The following is a 26,054-nucleotide window of genomic DNA, read 5'->3' on the forward strand; positions in this document are numbered from 1 at the left end:
CATTTCGTGTGTGTGTGTGTGTGTGTGTGTGTGTGTGTGTGTCATTTATAACTCATGTCACTTTTTTTGTTCCATTATCCCTCCTTTAGCGCTGGTTTCGTCCTTATCTCACACGACACTGTTTCCGTCTGTGCTGTCGTCATTCTGGTGTCCATTATGATGCACGCAGCGCTCCCTCCTCCTGCCTCTGTTCACCGGGGACCCACCACGCCCTCACCCCGAATTGATAATTGTATTTCATCGCCAGAATAGCAAGTGCCTTATTAGCGGGGAGGGTTCGGAGGGGGTGAGGTTAGGAGTGGGGGTAGCGAGAAGAGGTTACGGGAGTGAGGAAGGAAGTGGGGAAATAGGGATAGGGGTTAGAGAAGAGGTTGAGTGATGGTGAGATGAGGAGTTAGGGGAATGAGGAGGTGAGAAGGGAATGAGATTAAGAACATAAGAAGAGAGGATAACTGCAGTAGGCCGGTTGGCCCATGCTAGGCAGCTCCAAGAAGAGTAACTGAACTACTAGAATGAGATAAGGATAGCAAAGAAGAAGGGCTGAGGAAGAGAAATCAAGGAATGAGGAATGAAGAGGAGGGAAAGATGGAAAGAAGGAAGGAAAGTATGGAGGGAGGGAAAGTTTGAGGAGGGATTTAGGGATGTGAAGAGGAAGAATTAAATGGAAAGTGGCGGAGAGTTAGAGTGAAGAAGAGGGGAAGAGTTTAGAAAGAGGGGAGTGAGCTGGAGGGTCTGAAATATAGAGAATCAAGAGATGGGAAGTAGTGTGAAGAATACAGGGAAAAGAAGAAAATAAAGCTGGAAAGAAGATGGAAAGTTACTGAAGGGAAGAAAGGGCATCAGAAAAACTGGAGGAAAGGTGGCAAGTAACTAGGAGGGAGAGAGTGGAACTGAGGTAGAGGGGGCGAGAGAGAGCGTGGGAGAGCTGGGGAGAAGGTTAGGGACGTAGGTGGCCTGGAGGGAGACAGAGGGCCGCAGGGAGAGGGAGGGAAGAGGGAGCCGGAGGGTGGTAAGGGGGAAACTGGAAGGGTATCAGGGTGGGGGGCGTGGGAGGTTTGGAGGGCGGGAGGATGGGAGGGAAGGGGTAACAGGGCCGAAGGGTGGAGAGAGCACTGCAGAGGCGGGGGAGGGGTGGAGGAAAGAAGGGGAGAGGAAAGGAGTGGGCGTGGGAGGTTTGGAGAGAGGAAGGATGGAAGGACGAACAGGGCAGGAGAGTGGAGGGGATGCTGTAGAGACGGGGAAGTGGTGGAGGAAAGGAGGGGAGAGGGAAGGAGTGGGCCGACTTGGAAATATGGAAGAAGAGAACTAACAAAAGGAAACTGAGGGAAATGGAGAGGAGAAAACTGAAGAGAATATTGGAAGTGAGGAAGTGGGGGAAGATAACTGAATGTAGAAAGGGAAGGCAATGGGGAAGAACTGGAGCGATATATGAGGGGAAGGGGGAGCTGAATATATGGAAGAGGAAAGGTGACAAGGAAAGAGAGGTAGTGAGGAGAAATGGGGTGGAGTGGGTTAGCTGTATTGGATTATGGGTTTGGGGAAGAAATGGTAGGAAGGATGGAGGGAAGGGCAAGCGCGAAGAAAGGAGAGTCGTGAAAGAGATGAAGGGAGGGGAAGGCGTGGGAGGGATAGGTTTCATAGTGCCGTACGAGAGAGAGAGAAAGAGAGTGTGTGTGTGTGTGTGTGTGTGTGTGTGTGTGTGTGTGTGTGTGTGTGTGTGTGTGTGTGTGTGTGTGTTCGTTCTTAGTCCCGCCCAGTCTGTGTATTTAGATGTACCGTGTTTGTATCCATTGCTGCACATAGTTGTTTGTTTAATAACTGTCTCCTCTTGAATTTATTTTTAATTATAACATGTTTGCCACTGAGACTCCTTTTCTATTTCTTCCTAACTAGGCTTCTTTTCGTTAGGCCTAGTTGCCAGAAAGTCAGTTTATATGCGCGACATAGTGTGTAATTCCGAAATATATGGAAGTGTTTCTGTGCAACAGTGTGTTAATAAGACCCAGACTGTTTCTGTTCCTTATTTGCCTGGACCGTTTTAGCTGAGAAAGTTTGAAATTCAAGTGTGGTATGAATGATTGTTTTTCCAACACCAAAAGAGGTGAAGCGAATTCATATTCATGGTTTCATTTTTACGTAACTAGAGCTAACTAGTTTATTTTATGTTAGGAATTTGTACGATTACTTTGGAATAGATATGAAACTAAATACGATACGTGTTGTTGAAAGTAATGTAATATAAAGAGAGAGAGAGAGAGAGAGAGAGTAACCGTCCATAAGCAGTGAAAATGAAACCTCAGTCTCGTCGTCTTGCCCTTCTTCACCAAGAACCAAGAAAATAAATGCTGTTTTACGGGCAGCACTCAGCTCCATAATCAGTCCCTGCAACGGTGTGGGGCTGAACTTTGTCAGTGGGTATCAGCGGTCCGATCCCCTGCCATTACACGGGAATAATGAATTTGATCCGACAGTTTTCTCTCGACGTCAGGCTGGAGGTTCTTTGTATTGGCGTGTCGGTGGAATAAAGAATGGAGCCTGCATTTTGGCGGTATGTTATGCCTGAGGACTCAATTCGTACGCACGCTTGGCCTGAATAATTAAACACACTCCACAGGCCGGGATGCGTCTGGCTGAGAAGTAGACCGGGAGTGAGGCGGAGGCACTGGATAGTTAGTTGATAGATAGTTCCTCGTTGATATAGATACGACAGGTAGGTAGGTAGGTAGGTAGGTAGAATAATAAGTGGATGGATAGGTAGATTGATAGCAAAGATTCTGACACTCTGTACATGGTAGGATGTGATAGGATGGAATGAGAAGGAAGTCTGCCTGCCACGTCTTCCCTGGAAAAAAAAAAAAAAAAAAAAAAAAAAGATGGTGGCAGAGGGTGTAGTGACAGATAGATAGATAGATATACTGATAGATAGATAGTAGGTCGTGTCTCGTCTCTCGGTGCTTCCTCCTTGGACTCTGGAAATCACTGACAGATCGGCAGCAGATGACATTAATGACACTGGTTCACACCCAGATTTACTCATCGGTGTCATTTCATGTGGCTTCATCAGATTCTTATAAGTCCGTTGAGGGAGAAGATGGAGAGGCGAGAAGACTTGATGAGGCTGTATGCAAATTAATAGACAAATCTGATGATCGATGGATTGATCGATTGATTAATATACATACTAGATAGATGGATAGATTAATAGACTGGCACAGATAATTTGAGTGGTTGAGTTACATAGATAAATAGATAGATAGAGGGACTGATGTACCTACAAACAGGTAGATATAGAGAAATATGACAGTATAGCTCCATAGCAGATAGCCTTTATTTGCGGGAAGCTGGGTTGGGATGGAGTGGAAGCTTAGGTATGGGCACTAGATAGATACAGACAGATAGAAATAGATAAAGCAGAGTGCCTTTATGGGAAGTTGAGCCAGGGTGAATGAAGGGATGGGAATAGGGTACATGAAAGGTTGTCACTTCAACCTGGAATAAACGGATAGGTAGACATACTGTAGGTAAACAGATAGAAAAAAATAAATAAAATGCTGCCAGGTATGTATAGATAAAAGGTAAATATACATAGATAGATTATTGATAGATAAATAAATAGCATGCCTAGTTTTCCCTGTTCGTTATAATGGTTATCATTTCCAGCAGAGTTTCTAGTTAGCATAATAACGTCACTGTTTAAAACATAATAATCGGCTTTGTAAATGGAAACGTTCTCTCATTATTAGTGTATAAATAATATTAGTATAATTTCTCGTTAATGTAATGACAGCGCCTGTTAATGTAATATGCTCCTCTAAGAGTAATAATTTGTAATGTATACTCAGCATTGGTTGACCTGATAGTATGCCCGACCTTTTTTACACTCATTCCTATGACACACTCTCAGCTGAATTAAATCGTCTGACGCAGATGAAATAGAATTCTAGAATACAGGTACTAGTATTAACTCTCAAGCTCCTGTAACTCGCTCAGTTAGCTGGAAAAGGCTACTGGAGTAGTCCCGACCGTGAACAGGTTAATGTAGTTACAGTAAGCTCTTGTTACTGTAGTAATGTATTTTTCTAAGTGTAATCATCTTTTGTAAAATCTATCTATCTATCCATCATCTGTACAGAAAGAGAGAAAACCAGCCTTGGTAGACATACCCAACCTCTAAATATCTGTTAGTCTATCAGTTGCTATACGCCATAATCTAAATATAAATAATGACACACTGGACTTGTTGAAATAGAGGAAGTAGATGCTCTAATACTGTAATTTGTATCTGATTTGTAACAGCTTATTGTTTATGGAATGAATATTAATTTTCTTTTTGATGTTAATTGTTCCCTATGATAAGCAATTTTGTTATGATTTGTTTGTAATTTCCATTTGTGCAAATTTGTTTAGGCATAAAATCAGGAATGTACTGGTACTCGTATATAATCGGTACATTGATAATCAGTTTTCTGATACAGTAATGATAATCTGTTTTCTGATGGAAAAAATATTATTCGTCTCTAATATTTAGTGATAATAATTATAATAATTATAAGAAGTACCGAATCTCGTTTCTAACGGTACTCTGGTAATCCGTTTTCTTTGGTGCAGAGTTAGGTGGTAAAACTGTTGGAAACAATCGTGCTAATGGCTCTGCATCCCTTTGTCGTCAGGGTACGCTGAAGCAGAATAAACTCGCCCTCTCGATATGCACTTTTGCTTAGACACTGTACCGGCATAAATCACGGCATTTTGTCGAATATACTTCTGCTGTCCTTATATATTCACGCCATTTATCTATGTCCACCGGGTTAAAGGAAAAAAGTGCTTATTGAAGGATCATGGTAATGGTTCGCAGAAATGGTTTTGTTTATTTAGGTATATTTATTGTATTTCGTGAATGTGGAAGAGATATGGCCCCTATCGAGTACTTCGTCTGAGTTGCCGATGGTGTATAATTATATGCTGCATGTAATAATGACGAAGTAATAATAATAATAACGATCATCATCAAGACCTTTCCAGTACCAAGACGGGGTGAAGTAGGGTCCAGAGAGCCATAATAATAATAATAATAATAATAATAATAATAATTATGGGGCTCTCAGCTTCGGAGTATCTGAGGATGAAACCGTAGCAGCAGAGGAGGTGAATCTTGCAGTAATTTATGGGTTCTGAATTTGCATATGGGAGCTATTGAGTAGAGTGTGGGGATCAAGGAGGCTCTGGATCACGCTGAGAGAGAGAGAGAGAGAGAGAGAGAGAGAGAGAGAGAGAGAGAGAGAGAGAGAGAGAGATTTGCGTGCTTGCGTCTGTGCCTGAGGTGGTACTGTAAGTTTTGTTTTGGCTGGAGCGATATGACTATTTTTGCATTTTGTTTTATTTTTTTTGTATTCAGTTGGCTACCTGTACTAGCAACATGGGTGGTATTGTGGGTTTTAGTGATCGTGGTTTTATTTTTATGATGATGATTATTATTACTGTTATTATTATCGTATTGTTTTTTGTCTTTCGTGTCATTATGCTTTATTATCCTCATTCATAATAACTGATTTGATACTCGTCATACATGTGTGTATACCTCCTCACACACACACACACACACACACACACACACACACACACACACACACACACCACTCTAAGTCGCAGATTTCTAAACAGGCCTGGTGTTGCGGGGAAAGTTTGTGTTTGTGAGTGTTTCTGTGCGTGCAGGTGTGCTCGAGTGTGTGTGTGTGTGTGTGTGTGTGTGTGTGTGTGTGTTTGTCCTAGGGCGGTTCTGGTATAACACTACTCTGATCTCTAGTTTTTATGGCGGTATTCTGCTTATCGCTACGTTTTCTTTTCTTTTCTTTTTAACGCTAAATGGAATGTTTTATTGGCTTTTTAAAAATTCTGTTTCTGCATGTTTTTTATATGACAACACTACGCCCGTCCACACATCCAGTCTCGTCTCAGTTTGGTTTATAGAGATAAATTGATAGATATTGCCTTGTGATTAGTTTTTGTGTTCATCTGTTTTGCGTTACTTTCTATTCTGTCATTATTATACTCGTATATTTTACTTTCGTTTTTATTGCGATACGAAAATATTGCTTCCGTTGCTACGTTTGCTGCGGTGAGCTTTTATTTGTCGTATATTATTATTATTATTATTATAATTATTATTATTACCATGTTAAGTGACCTGGCGACTGGCTCTGCATTTATATCTTTCTTCATTTTCTTCATAGTACACAGCATTCTGGTTTGTGTGGTTTGCGGTAATGTAACACTTCACACTTGGCTGCATTTTCGATTTCGGCTCATTCTTGTTTCACATTTTGTGTTTAATGGGGTTCCTTTATTTTTTTGGGGGATGGGTATCTAAATGTCTTCCTCGTCTCGCTGACTTTATCATTGGATGTTCTTTCTGATGACTTGATTTAGCGTCTGGCATGTCTTTGTTTTTGTTTTCTTTCGTATATTATACATTTTCTACTCTGCTGTATTTCCTTTTCCCTGCCTACTGCATATGTTTCGCTCTCTTATTTATATTTTCCCTTAGTGTCATTTCTTTTGCTGCGGATACAAGTTTCATTTTTATTATTCTCTCTCTCTCTCTCTCTCTCTCTCTCTCTCGTACCCATTCCATTAACCCTATTTTTCTCCATCACCACCTTCGTTTGTCGTCCTTCCTTGTCCATTATCTTTCTCATTCATCTAATTTGCCTTATGTTTTCACTTTCATCGCCTTTTTTCCTCAGATGTCAATTGTTAGGCATTCTTGTAGCACCCAGACGATTTTATTCAGCTTAACACCCTAGCAGTGAAGGGATTAGTAAAGGCTGTATCAAACCCCTCCAGTTAATAAAGAGTTCAGGATAAATAGAATCGTCTGGTCACAGCAAGAATAAAATTAAAAATGTTATATCGCAGTGAAGGGGTTAACCTCTATCGAATCTTGTACCCTAACTTCTTCAGCCCCCTCTTCCCCTCCTCCCCCCCGACTAATCGATCCCTTTGCTTTCATCCTCCCTAATTTCCGTCCTTTCATCTTGCTCTCCCCTTCCATCATACATCCCCCCCCCCCCCCGTTTAGCCATACTTCTCCTTCCCACACTTTCTCTGTTTCCATTTTCTTTCCTATCTTTGTTCTGGTCAGTCTGATCATATTCCTTCCCTCACTTTGTTTCCCAGTCTTTCCCTCCATGTCGCTTTTCCTTCTTTTTTTTTTTTTTTCCTTATTTTCCTCCTCTGCTTGCCTTTTTTTTTTTTTTTTTTTTTTTCCCGTCTGTTTCTCTTTTCCTATTTCCTCTCATTTTCTTAGCTCATCCCTTCCTCTTTCCTTCCCTCCTCTATTCATACCATCCCTTCCCCTCTTCTGTCTGTGTCCCCTCCCTTCCTCTCACCTTCTCTCCTCTCTTCGTCCCATCCCTTCCTCTTTTCTCTCTTCGTCCCATTTCTTCCCTCCCTTCTCTCTGGCTACATTCCCTCTTGCCTTTGTTCCCACTGATCCTTCCACTCCTCCCGTTATCCTTCCTTCCCCTCGCAGTTCCCCTCATATTTACCATCCTTCTTTATTCTCCTTCATTCCATCCCTTCTTCGCTTTCCTCCCTTTATCCCCCCTACCCTTTCCCTTGTACGGCGGCAGTGACCTCTTGGTACGCTGTCATGATCAATTTAATGTATATTACTCAGTCAATCTGCCAGACTTACCTCCCTCCATCCTCTCTCTCTATCTCTCTCTCTCTCTCCTTCCATCATCTGTGATTCTCTCCATCTTTTTCCATATTCCTCAGTCACCTTTCCCTCTCCCTCGTTCACTCTATCCATCTTTCCTTCTCTCTCCATTCCGCCATCTCTCTGTTCTTCCTTCCCCGCTTTCCATAGCCAGCGGTCATACCAGTGATATATGTACCGGGTTATAAACTTCCTTTTTTTATCTTCTTTTTTGTTTTCAACATCCCCTGGAGGTTTCGGTAATACAAGTTCCCGCCAGCCGGACGGACGAGTAGCCGAGCCAGTGAAAGTGTACGCAGGGGAAAGTACGGAAGGCGGCAGACGGAGTGAAACGCAGACGGAAATTTAGCATTGACTGGTGAAAACAAGTGAAAACGATACAAATTTAGCTGACTGGTGATACGGGAAAACTACGTAAATGTAGCGCTAGCTGGTGAAGAGGCGGAGACTGGATGTATTTAGAGGTGACTAGGATAGAATATTGTTTTAAGGTGAGAAAATACGTACAGATACGACTGCCCCAGAGAAGACTCAAAGTAAAGTATGAGGCGAAGATGGTAAATTATTAGTAACCAAGAACAGATGTATTATGACACAGACAATATAGCTACCGAAATTTGAATGTTTTATGCCGCTGTATGGAGGGAAGTGAAGGACTGCAGAGGGGAAAAAAAAAAAAAAGTGAAAATGTTGCCGATTTAGCGGTTACTCGTGAAGAGACGAAAAGTAAATTAGCGATAACTGATGAAAAGAAGCGAAGATTGCGTAATTTAGCAGTGCCTTAGCACCAATTTAGAACAAATTTGCGTAATTGAACACTGACCCTGACCATATTACAACACTAACAGTAAAGCTGCGTAGAATTCAGCACTGAAACCGAACTGTGTCTAGTATGTAGGAGAAAGTAGGCTATATTATACAGAAGATAGCCGAGAGATTTTAAAACCGGTTCTGGTATAAGGAAGTGCAGCATGAACAGGGGTAATGTACTTTTAGCTGTAGCCGATGAAAAGTTGAAGATGGCGTAACTAGCGATTTAGATCTGGTATTACAGTTAGAAAAACGGTGCAAAGGTGAAAGCTGCAATGAAATCAGAATTCGGTACAGTGAACAGGAAGAGTAATTGAAGAATACGATGATGCAAGTACAGCATAGCAGTAACTGTAAAACATTAGGAGGAAATAAATGTGGAGATGAAATATTTCTTACAGTAGCCAGGGCCAAATACTGATACAAAGAACGATTAAACAAAGTAGAAAATGCACGTATACAAGAAATTAAGGAAGATAATGTAGAGTTTACACATAGACAGCTGATAACAAGAAGACGGTAATTTATATCTTTGTATGAGAAAGTGTTGCAGATTTTTTTTTTTTTTTAAATAACAGAACGGAGGAAGGAAAAACAAATTGGGAAAAAAAAAAAAAGATGTGAATATCGAAGACACAAGTAGCCGTATATTGAAAGGGAAATGTTGGAATGGGAAGGTAGTCAGGTACAGTAGTTCGCCAAGCATTTCTTCTTTCCTGCTTTCCACTGCTGGCTAATATTCCGAAGCTGAGTGAAACTTCGTATGTTTCTCTGTCCCTAAATGACGTCTGTTGTGAGTCGAGGAGGGGAGGAGTGACGGACATTCCGTAAGTGTAAATTGGATGTAGGCGAACTTCTGTCGTTGATTGTACATTGATCACGGGGGGAAAAAAAAAATGGTGCAAATATAGCCAGCCGTTAAAAGGGCCAGCATGTTAGTTAATAAAAAGAATTAAAAAAAAAAAGCTGCAAATAAGAATAAAGCCAGCGTTCGCCAAACTGTATATACCAAAGAGAAAGTAGTGGAATTTTGGAAGTTAAAAGGAAATATCTCCGCATGTTAAAATAGAAATACCATATACATACCCGAACTTTAACGAATACAGGCATTTGAATGTCAGGCGAAATGCACATGTTCGTTCTGGAAATTTTACGGCAGTTTTTTCCGAGAGTGAGTTGGGGAAAGAACAATGGTTTTATTCGCTGCCTTGTAACAGCTACTTTGATACAGATCTCAGTGTGTGGTCTTGGCGGGTTTTTAAATTTGGACTTTCATGCATGAAGTTCTGATCTGTTTTTGTTATGTGATCTCCCTGTGAAGAAGCGTGATATTTTTGTATCACTTTTTTTCTTCACAGTAGATCTTCATGTGTCTGCTATAAATCCGTTTGTGTGGTCATCGGGTTTTTAAATTGTAGTTGACCATGCAAGAAAAATAATATTCATTTTTGTTATCTTTATAAAATGGAAAAAATTGATATCTGCTATTTGCAAATCATGAATAATTTGGTTTTCATCTATTTGCAAATCATGATACAGATCTTCAACTAAGTTGGTCTCTCTCTCTCTCTCTCTCTCTCTCTCTCTCGTGTGTGTGAATTCTACGGTGATAAATGTAATTGTTCCAGCAAGCGATTTTTTTTTTTTTTTTCGTAGCCTATTTAAAAATGTTTGGGTATTCTCATTTTGTGCCAGCTGCTAGTTCTGATAGAGATCTTTACGTCGAAAAGTTTCATAAAGAACCTTTGTTTGTATGGGTTTCAGACAGAGAATTAAGGTGTTCACAAAGGATATCTGAACAGTGTTTCTTTTCCAGACATCCGATTGTACAAGAAAGAAATTTTCATTACGCGCATTTTTCAGCCAGCTGCAAATTTTGAGTTGTGGAGTTTTGATATGTAAAGCTTGTGTGTACGAGCTTTTGGTTAAAAAAAATATATATATTCGTAAAGATTTTTTTTAGATCACGCATACGAAAGTTTTCCTTTTTTCCCCCTTCATATACAGCTATCGTTTGTGCAGCTTTGGGATATGGAAGCAGGTGTGCGTACAGGAAATTTTGAACCACATTTTTCCCACCAAATATCTTACGTGAAAGAAATGTTATATTTCTCCACCAGCTGTAAGTTTTGATAGAGATCTTCACGTGTCGGGGGGGGGGGGGCTCCCTGATTACACATATTACGCCACTTTTTCCTTTTTTTTTTTTTTTTTTTTTTTTCCCGGCCGTATTTTATGTTTGCCCCAGGAGTGGAGACGGGTAATTTGAGGGAGTGAGCTGGATTGTGGCTGGCTGCTAATGTCACGTCGTATTTTTCGTGTTGCCTAATTTTCTTGCCGTTTGTACTTCGTGTGTTTAGTTTTAATGACGGTGACGTGTACTGTATGAGGTATTTATTGACAGAGACTGTAGCTCCTTTTTCTTGGCGATTTATTTTTCACGGTACTCCACTTCAATCCGATGAAGTCCTTTAGTTTTAACTTTATTTTTGCCCCCTTCAGACGATTTTTATATAACTATTGAAAGATTCTTCTCCCCCCTGAAGGAGTTAAAAAAGAAAAAACAGGGAAGCGTCTCAAGTTTAGAATAATTCATCAGGTGTTATGTAGAATTTAAAAAGAATCTGTTTGAAGGGGTTAATATGATTTGGGCATATTTTGCATTGATAAACAAGACGATAACAAGGTGTAATATATTGGTAAATAATCACTATGAAGAGAATACAGCCGAAAGACGTGACCTCCATTCTGTCGTTATAGCACGCATTTTCACGTGAAAAAGAGAAAGCTTCTCGTGTAAAAAAAAAATGTTGACAGATAATGTCTGAATCACAGACGCAGGTTATGCACAGTATCATCGGTGTATCACTTAACCCCTTCAGTGTGAGAACTTTTTTTTGTCACTCTACCACCAGACGATTTTATTTAACATGGTAAAGAGCTCTTGTTGAGTTAGTGGATACTCTCACCCCTTTAGTATGAGACATTTCCCCTTACATGAATGGAATCGCATGACGGTAGAAAGAATTAAATGTGTATCATCGTGCTGAAATTGTTAAGACTGAGCGATAACAGTGTAACTGCTTTAAAGTATGTAGCCTACAGATGATTAGCTAGGAGTCATCATACTGAAGTGGTTAATTTGATAACTTTCATGGTCAAAACAACGACGGGAATATTAATTTAATGTCAGCAAATGCCAGACGATTTTGTTCAGGTTTGACTGGTGGTTGGTACTGTCGCCATTAACACTCGCATGGTGGGGGCAACTCTAGTCGTATGAATGTTAGTGTTTATACTGCTACATATCAGCTGAATGAGTCATAGGAGCCTGTGAGATGTGTCAGGCACTTAGTGATAAATCTATCTATCTATCTATTGCCAGACGCCTCAATCCCGTTTGGGGTGGCCACAAACAAATCGCCTCCAAGTCGCCCTGTCCCCCGCCATTTCACTGCCCTGCTCCCAACTCACACCCCCCTCTCTCATATACCTCTCCACCCCATCCTTCCATCTCATCCTCGGCCTCCCCCTCCCTCTTCCCCCCTCCACCTCACTCACATACACTCTCTTCGTCAGTCTTTCACCCTCCATCCTCTCCACATGGCCAAACCACCTCAGTGTGTTCCTCATAACGCTTCCTATCACATCCACATAATACATCAACATATTAAAGCATAATTATATAGATGAGTAAAGAAACTAGCAAGGGTTGCTTGTAGTGAAGGGTTAACAAGCTGTCGATAATAACAGTATAAGGGAAGTGAAGCTTATACACAACTGATCAGCCAGTCGTCTGAGCCAGTTATTGTCATCATCCCAGCTATTGATCCTTATAACCGTCTCCTCTCCCTCACCCTTCCCCCCCTCCCCTCCTCCCTTTCCCCGTCTGTCCCCCTCCCTTTCCTTCTTCTCCCGCCCCACTCCTCCCCCCTCTCTTGTCTCCCTTACATCCTTCTCCATCCTCTCCCCTTCCTCTTTCCGTCCCCATCCACCCTTCCATTCCCCTTCCCTCCCTCCTCCGCCCCTCCTTCCCTGTCCCTTACCTCCGCTCCCTCACTTCTCCACGCCTCCAACCTCAACGCCACTGCAGGGGAGGGAAGGAGGAGTAGGAGGGAGGAAGAGAGAAGGAAGATGGAAAATACAGACGAGAACGAGAGAGGCGAGGGTGGGGAAGGGGGACGGATAGAAGGATACGGGACAAAGAGAGGAATGAAGGTTTAGGGGATGGGGGAGTCTGATGATAGTTGGGAGGAGGGGAAGGGAGGATGAAAATGAGAGGGGAAAATAGGTTAAGGAGGATGACAGAAGGCAATGGAATTTGCGGGGAGAAGGAAGGAAAGGTAGATATGCTGGAAAGAAGGAAGGGGAGAAGGTGAAAGAGGTGAGGAAAGAGGGTAGGAGGGAAGGAGGTAGTATGGAGGAAAGGAAAAAAGAAAGGAAGGAGTGGGGAAGGAAGATCGTGGCTTGAAGGAAGGAAAAAAGGAAAGGAAAAAAATGGATGGGTGAGGAAAGAAGAGGAAAAAAAAAAGATACTTGGGAAGGAAGGAAGGAGCGGCGGTGTGGAGCAGGGAAGGAAGAAAAGAAAAGACAGGGAGGGATGGGGAAATGAAGTGACAGAATGAAGGAAGGATGTAAAACAATGTAGTAGGAAAGCGAGACGGAAAGAGTGGGAAAAGAAGAAAGGAAGGAAGGATTGTGGATAGAAGCGGAAGGGAATGAAGGAGCTGCAGACAGGGGAGGACGGAAGAAAGGAAAAATCTAGTGGAGAAAGGAAGAGGAGGGGTTGGGTGTAACTGGAAGATGAGAGGGGGATGGAGGGAGGGGAAAGAACGAACGAAGAAAGAAAGGAGGGGTTACGGGTAGGAGAGAAGGAAGGGACTGGGGCTAGGGGAGGAGGGATGGAGGAGGGATAGAGGAGGAGGAGGGGGGTAGGGTTAGGAGAGTGGGTCGTAAAGGAAGATATTGTTGCGGCAAGCTAGGATAGAGCCGCCATGAGTGAGGATATTGCCAGCCTGACCTCACAAGCTTTACTGCCACACCACCCACCCTCTTACCCTTCCAGCCTATCCTCCATTCCTGTACCCTAGCCCATCCTCCATTCCTGTACCCTCGCCCATCCTCCATTCCTGTACCCTCGCCCATCCTTCTATCCTACTGCCTTCTTACCCACTCCATCCCCGCCATGCTTTTGTCTTGTGTTTCATCCCTTCGGCTGTACCCCATCCCTGTCATCTCTTCCACCCATCCGCGTCTGTCCCTTTTTTCATCCTTCACCCTTCCTTCTGGTTTCATTCTAACCCTTCTTCCATCCAGCTTCATCCTCCCTTCTAGTCTGTTTAAATTTCGCCTTTCTTTTCCGTCCTTTAATCTTCCTTCCAGTCTTTTTCCATTCTTAATCCTTCCTCCGTTCTTTACCTTTCCTACTTCCAATAAACTTCGTGTTCATCCTGATCATTCCTTCCATGCTATTATATCCCTTCCGGCTTTCCTGTATCTTTCACCCTTCCTTCCATCCTCCACCGTGCCATCTAGCCTTCCAACCCACCATCATCCTTCCCCTTCTTTGCACCCTTTACTCTTCCATCCCGATCTGTCCCTTCCAGTCCTTTTTCCATATTTCATCCATCCTCCCATCTTAATCTATCCCATCCTTCCATCCATCTGTCACCGTCTTTAACTCCTCCTGCTTTTCTTCATCCTGATTAAACTCGCCTTCCATCCTTTTTTCATCCTTGCCCCCTCCTGCTCCCTCCTTCATCCTTCTTACCTCTCCTCCGTGCTGTTTTCCTTCATTCATCTTTCATTTTCTCCTCACCATTATTCCCCAAGCCAATCATCCTCAGCTGTCCTTCCACACATCCTTCATCCCTCTCTTCATTATTTCCATCCCATCGTCTTTCCTACATCCCTTCATCCTTACCTCCATTTCCCCCCTCCATCTATCATTTCCCCTCATTTACTCCCTCCAGCCTTCTCCACATATCCTCACTCCAATCAACTTTTCATTCCCTCCTCCTCTCTCCATTCTCATTCCTTCCACTCTTCTATCCAACAATCCTGTCCCTCCCCCTCTCCCCCTCCCCGTTTCCTCTATCCTTCTCTCCATTCTCGTTCCTTGCCCCCTCTTCTTCAACCACCCTGCCCCTCCTTCTCTCCTCCCCCTCCTCGTTCCTGCCATCCTTCTCCATCCCTCGTCCTGGTTTTAGTGTTGATTGCAGCGTTTCTCCCATCCTTCATATTTTCTCCTTCATGGACAGTGCTGTACTTTTCTTCTTTGTTCTCTCTCTCTCTCTCTCTCTCTCTCTCTCTCTATCATAACGTGGTTTCCCGTCCTCCCTTTGTCTGTCCAACCTTCCCTTTTTTCCTAACATAACTCCCTTTGTTCCATTTCACCCTTCTTACTCCCTTTCCCTTTCCCCCTTTCCCTTTCTCATGCTTTGTGTCCCCCTCTCTCTTTCTCTTCCCCCTATTTTCAGTGTAATATTTATTCACGTCTCCCGTCATTGTTCCTTTCACTTTATCATTTCTCTATGTTTCCAGTTTTCCTTCTATTTTCCTTATTCCTTCTTTCCATTCTACACTCCCTCCTTATTCTCTTTCTCCTTCCTTTCCTGTATATCATTCTCTATCATCTTTCGTCTTCCCTCTTCCACATCTCCGTCCTTTTTCGTCTTTTATCATTACCTCTTCCTACCCTCCCTGTCTTTCTCCCCATTGTTTTCCCTCCTTTTACATAATCTCGTTTTCCCTTTACCTCCGTGTCTTCTATACCTCATTCTTTTTCGTTTCCATTTCCTCCCTTTTTTTTTAGGCCTTCATAAATTATTTCCCTGCTTTCTCCGTCTCATTTTGTTCTCTGCATTTACCCTGTCCTCATCTTTCATCCAATTCTTTTGCCTGTCCTGTCATCGTCCTTTAAGCATTCCTGCGTTTAGTTTTTTCCCTACCGTCGTTTCATTCTTTCATCTTACGTGCTAATAATCTTCGTTACACTTCATATTTATCTTGGAGGAGAAATATCCTTCATATCTCCTCTTTTTCCCCATTCTCGCTCTATTATTCCCTGTCGCCTCATGTCTTAACATCCTTCCCTACACCCCTTCATCCTCTACTGTTGTATCCTTACCCTATCCTTACTCCATTGTCTTCCTTTGCGCCTCATCCTGCATCCTTCATTCTTCTGTTATATCCCTTATCATCTCCGCAACCCTTATCCTTTCGTCCTTCCATACATCCTCACCAATCTTCAATCCCTATTCACCCCAAACGCTGCGTCCAATACCCTTCATCCTTCTCCCATCCTCCCCTACATCCCTCATCCCCGTCCTACAACGCGGCTACTCCGGAATTCGCCGTATTTACTCAGCACAAGATGGTGTTATTGTAAGGGAGGCTCCGAGGGTGATCGAGGGATATCCTGGCCCCGGGACGGTTTTCAGATTTTCCACGTCTGTTATTTTATTCTTTGTCATTTTTACCCCCGTCTTGTCTGGCGTCCCTCGATTTCTGTAATTATTATCTTTGCCCTTGATTTTGTTATTTTTCGTCCGTGTTACTGTTTTTCTTGTCTGAATTTTTTCTTTCTTTCGGGTTAGCGATTTGTGTGCGAGGTTGATGTACTGTCCTTTCGATTTTCTGCCATGCATTATAATTGTCTTGTCATTTTCACCATTTTACCGTCTGCTCTTGATGTCATACTTTTTCGTACCTTGTATTAATCCTTCGGCGCCTCTTATTACGGGAAAAAAAAAAAAAAAAAAAAGGTGGTAAAAGGTGTTTTTTTTTTTTTTTTTTTTTTTTTTCAGTGAAGCTACACGAAAGGGTTGAAAAGCAATTTATAGCCTTCGCTCTTCTCCCTACTTTTTTTTTTTTTTTTTTTTTCCCCCTCCGGTGCCTCTCCAACAATAGCCTTTTCGCGCGGCCTGTGCTGTGTGGAAAATTACCTCCCTAAGATGGGTTATTTATCATGGTATTTTTAAGAGAGGGTGAAGAGAGACGAGCGTTCTGGGAAAAACCAAAACAGAGATGGTTGACGATGAGGCGGCTCCCTTCTGGCGCTTATATTCTGTTGCCATGGGAGAAAAAGAGGACATTAGCTGTTCTTATTATTCGCATTAATGTTTGAAATTAAGAGTTTAATCGCCGTTCCGGTTTAAAATTGTCAGTATGATGTGTTATCGTTTAGCTCTGAAAATCTCAAGGTACAGTATTTAATTCTTATTACCAGACGGTCGTTGCCATTTTATTCATGGTGCATGCAGACAATTTTTTTCAGATTAGAAAAACACTAGTAGTTGATGGGTAAAAAAGAAAAAAAAAAAAAAAGCCTCTGCTGTGCTGTATAAAATCGTCCGAAAGTTGCAACAGTAAGATTTAACATTCCTAGTCGGAGTGGAGTAACTAAGTTTCTTGGTACCATCCCCTTTAACTTCAGCGTGCTATGCCAAGGGGGAAAAAATGCATTTGCTTGGAGAAGTAGTATATTTTTTTCATCTTCTTGCGGTCTTCAAACACTTCCTTTGAGCGTGTGCTAATGAAAAACCTCGGCTAATTAACTGCTTGGCTTATATCTCTGTACACGCAGTTTTACTTCTTTTCCATCTTTCATAAAGAAATTAAAAGTACTACGTCTTTGAAACTGTAACAGACGCCCAGGGTATGATAGGAGTGGAAGGGGGGGGGGGATGCTGTGAGAGACGGGACAAAAGGGAGGGAAAAGACACTAGGCTGGAACCGCGCCATTTTTCCAGCTTCCTTCGGATACGGGCTATTGGTGTCGACCTCGGCTTCGTCCCCGTCCTCACTGGTTATTGCATCGGGGGCAGACAGCCGTTTCCTCTTTTACACAGTTGTTTTATAGTTGATACGCATTCCTTTGCCATCGCAAGAGTATAGCTGAAATAAAGAACGAATGTATGTGGTGCGTCATTGCATTTAAGTATCGAGCGAGGGGAAACTCAATTCACCCAGCGAACTCAACTGCACTAATGATTATCAATTGCCGGGAACTCGGGCTGCTTGCAAACTGTCTCAGAGCCAGCCAGGGATGCAATCTGGGCGCCTCGGATTCCCCGGAAGAATATCAGAGGCGGCTGTGTTCCCAATTCCCCCTTGATCGCTCCAAATCCTTTACTCCATCCAGCCGGTAGGGAAAGTAATCGGATTCTAATTTGATACGTGTGTTCTCTGCCTTAGTCGGGTTCTAATTTGTTGATTCAAGTGGCCGAATTTTCTAGCCTTTCATTCAGTGGCGTATTCTTTAGTTTATTCTTGTTATTTTCAAATAATTTTATTAAACTTAGGGAAGACCTTGTAGTGAAGTTAATGAATGCCGTATGTAATCCTCCCAGTTCGAAAACTCCCTCACAAAGCTGAATTAAGTCTGGTAGTAGCAAAGGTAGTCAGAAGTATGTCATCGTACTGAAGGAATGAATTAACCTTTTTCACGCAATGTAAGCTGTTTTTTCTTTTCCTTTTTTTTTTTCCTTCTTAATTTTCGCACTTTGACTTTTATTTAGAATTGGCGATGTATTTGTTTCCTTTAGATTCAAGTTGTGTGTGTGTGTGTATGTGTGTGTGTGTGGAGAGAGAGAGAGAGAGAGAGAGAGAGAGAGAGAGAGAGAGAGAGAGAGAGAGAGAGAGACGCCATTTTCGCTTGCATGTAGGTCTTTTTTCGATTTTGTTTCTTCCCTTTCATTCAGATTAGTTTGTATACTTTTTATAGTGGATTCAAGCGTCTTTTTATGTTATTTTAATAATGTTCATTTTCACATTCCCATGTTTCTTTTTATACCTCTGTTTTAATGATGTGATTTTTTTTTAATTCATTAAATATTAGATTCTTTCTCTTGTGTAATGAAGTACACATTCTGCAACGGTAACGTTTTTCAGTCATGCTTGCCAAAATTGTTTATGCAAATGGTATTGCATTTAATATTATCATCTGTAATAGCAGTTCTGTTATTGAAATATCTTGGTTATGTATTCGCATTTTCCTAAGTGCTTACCGAAGTTAATCTATGCTGTCATGTGTTATTTATTCTAACCAGCATACTCTAGTAGCCTTGTAGCTCCGAATTTATTTATTTTTCTTGGTTTAAGACTGGATGAAGCTTTAGACATCGAACCAAGCTCAGCCAAATCAACATACCCGGATCACAAGGGGTAACCATCGTATTGTGATCACCTTATGACTGCATGGTGGCTAATGACAGGGGGCCAGTAAAGGCATTGGTCCGCAAAAGGTGGAGGAGCGGGTATGGCCGTACTGAGCGCTCCTCTTTATCGGACTTGCTCGTGACGTTAGGGATAAAAAAAGAGGAAAAAACTGCACAACTCAATTATGGTCCATAGGAGATTCCGCTTAATTGGATTTTTTTTTTCCCCTGCATATACTAGGAAGATTAGTGGTGGTAGTGGTGCTAGCAGAAGGACATATATTTCAGTTTTTAATATATGATCTCCAGTTTCAAAGAGAAGCGCCAGTAAAGCTTAATTAATATTCTTGCAAGTTCAGTCATGGGTATTATATACACCCGCCAGAACAGTAAACACCGCCAGACTGCCATCAACTAATATAAAAGGGAGTAGAAATCTAATTGAAAAATTATTTATCTGCCAGTACACCACAAAAAAGACGAATATGATGTAAAAATGAAGTTGCCGCCATTTAACACGACCTCCCCCTGACTCGAGACTAGACTACCGACCTACCAGCATGGAACCAACTTGCACCCGGGAAAATAAGAATTAGTTACATCTAGCCCGGAAAGAAAGAGAGAAAGGACGCATTCTTTCAAAGAGAGAGAGAGAGAGAGAGAGAGAGAGAGAGAGAGAGAGAGAGAGCACTGCACAGCACGATAACAATATGCAGGAAATAAGAAGTGAGATTTCAAGCAGCAGAATGTAGTTGCGGTTAAGTTTCAGCCTTTTTTTTTTTTTTTTTTTTTTTTCTTGCATGATCTTGACCTAGTACAATATTAGCCTTATTACTTTGATTTCACATTTCAGTGGATACTTTCATATTTGTTACTGAGGGTTCATGGTTTACACAGCAGATTTTTATAGCAGGATATGGTATGATTCTGTTTCATTGATTAGTATTATTTTTTACGTTGGTCTTTCACTCAGAATGTCAGTAATCGTATTTTTCTCTCCCAGGACGTTGGCAATGATGTATTTTCCCGCATAGTTTCAAAGATACCTGATTCTTTCTTTGATCTACTACCAAGCTGGGAAATAAAACACATTTGCACATATTATTACTTATTATTATTATTATTATTATTATTGTTGTTGTTATTATTGTTGTTTTTTGTGTTCCAGTACAAGTGCTAGGTGTTATACAAATTTTTACACTCGGTCCGTAACATTTCTAGGTAGGGTTTATTTAACATTATTTGTAGGTAATTTAAACTTTTTTTTCTTTTTCATACTCATTCCCAGAATATTTCAAAATACTGTAGGATTAATTTAGCATTTTTATGATTTAATTCAGCATTTTCAAAGATGATTGCAAAGTTTTTTTTTTCTTTTTTTCGCAGGACGAGTGTCAGAACTACATCCGTGTTCTGGCGAAGGAGGGTGAGGGTCGCTTCCTGGTGTGCGGCACTAACGCATACAAGCCGCTATGCAGGCACTACGCACAGCAGGTGGGTACCGGAGAATAGTACGGATAGCAGGGAAGAGGTGGGGATGGCAGGAGTGCGCGGGGATTGTAGAAGGAAGGTTGAGGTAAGAGAAGGTAGTGGATTAGCCGGAGGTTTGGGAGGATGGGTAAAAGGTCGTACGCGCAGTGGCATAGGAGGCTTTACAGCAGTACTTCTTTATTTATTTTACGTATTACATCTTATTATTCTCATAGGTTATTTATATCTCTCTTATACCGATGAAATTACACAAATAGCGTAGCCTACAAGAACATATTAACATCCCAGAAATAAAAAGGGGGAGAGGGCAAGGAAGTGATGCTAGGAAGTTCCCTTAACCGGCGAGAAATCGGGCCTAGAATTAGGTGTGAATAGGCGTGGGAAGGGCGGGGGGAGGGAATGAGATGATAGGAGTTAAGCAGGAATAGTGGGGGTTAGGTGGAGTTAGTGGGGAGAGGTGTGGTTGGTGGGGGTGGGTGGGGGTAGTGTGTGATAAATAGGGGTCGTTGTGAATAGTGGGGAATGTGAGGAGAATAAGAGATAGTTGAGGGATGACTGGGACAGTGGGAGATAACCAGGAGTATTGATTTGTGGGGATAGTAGGTGACGGGTGGAGACGAAGTAAGTCGGTATATGGGAATGAGAAAAGCAATGGATTAGAAGCGGGAACACGAAGAACAGGGCATATAAAAAATGTTTGGTGTAGTAGTAGTATTTGAGGGGATATTCAGGATAGATTGATAAATACTACGCCTAACCCCTTCACTACAAGGGGTCCTTCCTAAGATTAATAAAATCGTCATGTAGCAAAAGTATTTCCCAGTTCCCCTCCCCTCTTCCAGCCTCCCCTACCATACCCTTGTATTCTCCCCTACACATTCCCCTGCCTCACGTTTCTCCCATCGCCCGTAATACCTCATACTTCTGTCACTCCTTTCTCTCTCCTCTCCTTCCCCTCCCCCTCCTCTGCTTCCCCCCCCCGCTCCTCTCTCTCTCTCTCTCTCTCTCTCTCTCTCTCACACACACACACACACACACACACACACACACACACACACACACACACACACACACACACACACACACACACACACACACACACACACCTACTTTCCTCATCTTTTACCTCCCACTATTCTCATTTATCTCTCTCTTCCCATACCCCTTCTTCCTATCCCCTTTCTTCCAGTTTTTACTTCCTCTAATATCCCATCATCACCCTGCCTACCTCTCTCCTCTTCTGTTCTCGTCCTCTCTTTCTTCTCTCCCAATCTCTTCCCTTTTCTCTTCCCTCTTATCTTACATTTTCCTGTGTCTCATCCCAGTATCTCCATCTTTCTCATTATTTCTCCTCCCTGCTTTCCATTCTCTCCCCACTTTTTCACCTTTCGCTTCTTTATTTCACCCTCTTTTCTCTCTACCTCACTCCCACACTGTCCTCTCTGTCGCACCCTCTCTCGCATCGCCCCCACCTCACCTAGTATCTCCTTCCCAGCCTCACACTCATCTCCTCTCTGCCCCACCCTCTCTTTCTCCTTGCCTCTTTGCTTCCTCATCCTCCCTCCAACTTGCCTCACGCTATTCACACCCTGCCTAAACCCTTCCTTAACCTTGCTCCCCTCACCTTAACCCTGTTCTCCTTACCCCCTTTCACGTGGCTGTCCACATCCCCCAATCACTCAGTCGTCCTCTCGCCCTACCCCTATCTCGTCCCACTCATTCCCTCTCATCTCCAAGCCAGAATTCCCCCCTCCCCAACAGCCTCAGTCTCGTCACACACACCCTCTCATTCCTCTCCTCTTTCACCCCTTCACTCCCTTTCATCCCCCTATCACCCCCTCCTCTCTCATCCCCTTGTTTCTGCTCACCCCCCTCACCCTACCCCCCTCACCCCTGTTGCACAAATCCCCTGCTTTACATATGGAGGGAGGGAGTGGCAAGATGGCGGGTTGGGCTAGCCGTTGAGCCGCCGTGCGTGACGTAACCAGAACAGCGACAGATACATGCGCCTAGGAATACCGTCCTGTGTTGAGCTGGGATTATTGCCAAAACGACAAGGAAGGGCATTGGTTGAGTGCGTGATTTCGTGGACGGAATGATACGATAGATGTGCTTCTTTATGGTATCAGTATTTCATGTTCTTACGCTTGCTTATATGGTTTTGCATTTTCCTCGATATTCGTTATGTTTGTGCGTTGCTTTTTCCTTCAGTGCGCTATATTCCCCATAAATCAAGACCCCCCCCCCCCACCCTTCTTGTCCTCAAGCTCGCAACATTAGTCAATTTCCTCATCAGCATTTTTTTTTTTTATTCCAACACTTAATCTTAATAAAAGGGAAACTAAGTTAAAAAAAAGGAATAAATATTTTAAAATAAATGGGTGAGAACAAATAGTATCAGTTTTTAAATCAAATGTTTACGTCTGAGCCAGCATATTCCGCCAGCCGTCAGAATCTTGATTTTTTTTTTTTTCCATATTCGTCAGTGTTTGCCCAGGTTGTGTTTGGAAATTGAGCTGGGCATTGGCTGGGGGTGCACGCTATTTGTGGCTTCTTTTGTTTTGATAAGCGCGCGCCTGGCCGATGAGGGTAAACATGGCCGCCTCAATTCGTGCGCAAATATTCATGGAAACGGATGCGGGCGGTTCCAGCAGCCGGTTTTGGGCGCGTTTTCATGTAGAATCTCATGATTGTGTATAATGGTGCTTGTTTTTATTTTGCGGGATTCTGTTGTATATGTACACACGGGAATTGGCTCAGGCTAGAATTTTATTTATTTATTTTCTTCGTCGTAGGGGGTTGGTTACTATAAAGGGCAGGTCTTACAGATTGTCTTTATATCTAATGATATAAAGCCCTCTTGGGAATACAGAAAAAAAAAATGGCGGTCCTCCCCGTTTTGGAAGGGCCTGGCCGCGGGGGAAAATCATCTAAACTGCGCAAGCGCCAGAGAGTCTCGTCGCTGATTGGCCCGTGGTTTCTCTTAGCTGGCGCATGTTTCGCCTGCGGCCAGGCCCTTCCCCTGTTTTCGACCTCTTAAGTCTTCCTCGACAATGGCAGCCATACGGTTTGTTATAAAAATGCCATTGGAACGAGGAATATCTGTACTTTTTTTTTTTTGGGGGGGGGGGATTTAAGTAAAACAGGAAGAACTGAGTTTAAGCATGATTTGCAGAACCAGGGAATAAAGGTCTTTATCGCAGTTTATCGATGTGACGTTTGGGTATGAGCTTTAAATTTGATTACTACGAAGTGGATCTGTTAATTTGCACTCATTACGAGTAATTTTATCACCTGTGAATCGCTTAACAACCCTGTACAGAAGCGCTCAGCAACCTTGTAAAGGTGCGCCACACCCTCTTGAAGTTAGAGCCGTCTTTGATTTGCTACTTGCAGGCGGTTTTATTTAGTTTAGAAAACTTTCAGACTGGAGGGATTAATACCGTATAGTCTTCATTAACCCATGCTCTATAAAAAACAAAAAGGAAGTTGATTGAATCCTCTAGAGAGGTAGAAGTAGCAATAACAAATATGTTATCGTAGTATTGTGGTAATTTGCAACGTCTTAACTGACGTGTGGGCATATTTGGTCCCTCCCCACCCCCTCTAAACAAGCAAACCCATTTGTAAGAGGACGGTAGTTAGGACAAAAAACAGCACTTGTCCCCGGTGAATTTTTTTTTGGCATCTTTCGTTTTTTTAATTTTTTTTTTTTTATTTTTTTTTTTAGCTGACTTACTGGCACCTCACCGATTTGGCACCGCCCGCCACTGTTATCCTGTATCGTTATTCCGGCTTCTGCCCATTAGCTCCCATACTGTCATTTCCTTCACAAATTTTTCCCTCCCTCGCCTTCCTTCCAACTTAGCCATTTTCTTTCTCCGTTTGGTATTATTTTATTGTACTTTAACCTTGATCTGTTCATCTACAGCCAGATGTCACAATCCCGTAAGGGGTGGCCGTGTGACTTGTGAGTTGTTTTACTGGGAGGGGCACTAACTCTCCGCCAACCGACTTGCTGACACGTAGGGAACACGTACGTGTTGGTTATATGGTAACCACCCAGAGTTGCAAATAGTTTCCTTACTTACAGGAAACCATTAGGCTTGTCACTCAATGTAAAGCCACCTGAAAAGGATAGAAGAGTAATAAAAAGTGACAGGAAGGATGGGAGAAATAGGAAGAGAGGAGGGCTGCGTCCAGACACAGGAAAAGTTGATAAAGGTGAAGGAAGAAGCAGGCAAGGGAGTGGATGATGGTCGCCACACCTACCACCAAAAAATAAAATAGATATAATAATAATAATAATAATAATAATAACCAGGTTTAAGTACAGTATACTGGTACAGTATGTCATTTATATATATACAACTGAACATCACCTAAGTATTGAGAAAATTGGGTGTCCATCTCGACCATGGCATGTACAGTAAATGCCCATGATTACGGCTCACCCGTCCGCTCTGTTGTTTAGAACGCTCCCTGTGTGTTCAGTATTGTCTTTGCACATGCCCTGCCTTTTGAGGACCATAAGGACTTTTGTTAGTCACTGTCCTTATAAAGTGGATCACTAAGGGAGGCTGATTAAAGAGGAGTACAGCATTAGGAAGAAATCTAAAAATTGTTTAGTTAAGGAGTGAGAGCTGTTGCCTCACAAACAGTGATTGTCAACTGGTAGACTGGGAAAAGATATGTAGGCTGATCTGCTGGATGCTAAATATTTAAGTGTGAGTGGCCAGACTGAAGTTGGCATTAATCTGTCCGTATCTTAATAGTCTACGCCCAACAAGCCCATGGCTACAGGTGAAGCCAGGATCTGGTGTAAAGGTCTTCAAAGTGATGGCAGGCAGACTGACCAACTTAGGAATAACTGAAAGGGAAAATCTGGGAACCAGATATATATGGACACTCCTTTGAGTTTGGAAGCCTTGGATGTCGTTTTGGAACAGGGGGAACCATTATGAACTGAGGAGCTCCGTGAAATAACTCCAAATGTACCAGCCAAAATCGAGAATACAGATGATAGAATACAGAATTCCGACACCTTCGGAGTTCTTCCACGAGGCACCTCATATGGCTTTTATGATACTGTTCTGTGGAGGGATTCTAAATGCACCATGGGTAAAACAATTTCTTTGTATAACTTCTGTTTCCTCAGTTTATTCAGTTTATTAAGTTTAGCACATCTAGAGTTAGTTCACGGAGCTCCTCAGTTCTAGTAAGAGCACTTCTGTGATCATTGCATTCTAAATCCAACGTCTCTCTAGGATGGCAAAAGGGGGAAAGAGGCGGAGACGGAATGATACAGTACCGGTAACACACAAATCAAGCATGAAGTATATTTTCCTCTAAGAAACATGCAATTTATGTAATAAACCTAGATCCAGCAGTGCTGAACGTGAAGGTTAGGTGCTGTCATTGAATACAGAGGATTAGGAGAGAATGGATGGGGAAGGATACCAGAAAGTTGCTGGTCAGAGATTGTCAGCTACCTCTTTCCACAGAGTGCCCGTGGATTGCGCAGTTACTTTTTTTTTTTTTTTTTTAACCCACCCCGTGGTGCGCAAAAAAAAATGAATAAAGTTTTTTGTTTTGTTTTTGTGTATAAAGTTGGAGATATACATCCAGGACATCATCTGGTAAAAAAAAAAGAAAAATCTGTCTTTGCGTAGGGGCATGCCTAAGTTTACGTAGGTGGGTAGTGAACAAATGGAAAAAAAAAAAAAGTATTATAAACTTGAAGATAAACATCCAGGGCATCATCTGGTGAAAAAAAAAAAAGTTTCCGTCATTGCGTGGCGCCATAGGTAAGTTTGCGTAGGGGTGGAGTAGTTAACGGTGATGCACGGACAGCATAGCCTGAGCCGTGGCTC

The 26,054-nt window shown here is 42.4% G+C and overlaps 1 protein-coding gene across 1 annotated transcript in view; it reads left to right on the forward strand.

The window, feature by feature from the left end:
* The window catches only part of LOC145414182 (semaphorin-1A-like), a 605,630-nt gene that overhangs the window by 525,780 nt on the left and 53,796 nt on the right, over window positions 1-26,054 (forward strand). Inside the window, exon 7 of the mRNA XM_080283747.1 lies at window positions 20,077-20,184. Within this exon, the coding sequence (XP_080139873.1) occupies window positions 20,077-20,184 (108 nt within the window). The remainder of the gene's footprint in view (window positions 1-20,076; window positions 20,185-26,054) is intronic.

The sequence above is a fragment of the Coenobita brevimanus genome, chromosome 98 (assembly GCF_032717465.1).
Source record: "Coenobita brevimanus isolate Jiangsu-jjx chromosome 98, ASM3271746v2, whole genome shotgun sequence".
Taxonomy (NCBI): Eukaryota; Metazoa; Arthropoda; class Malacostraca; order Decapoda; family Coenobitidae; genus Coenobita; species Coenobita brevimanus.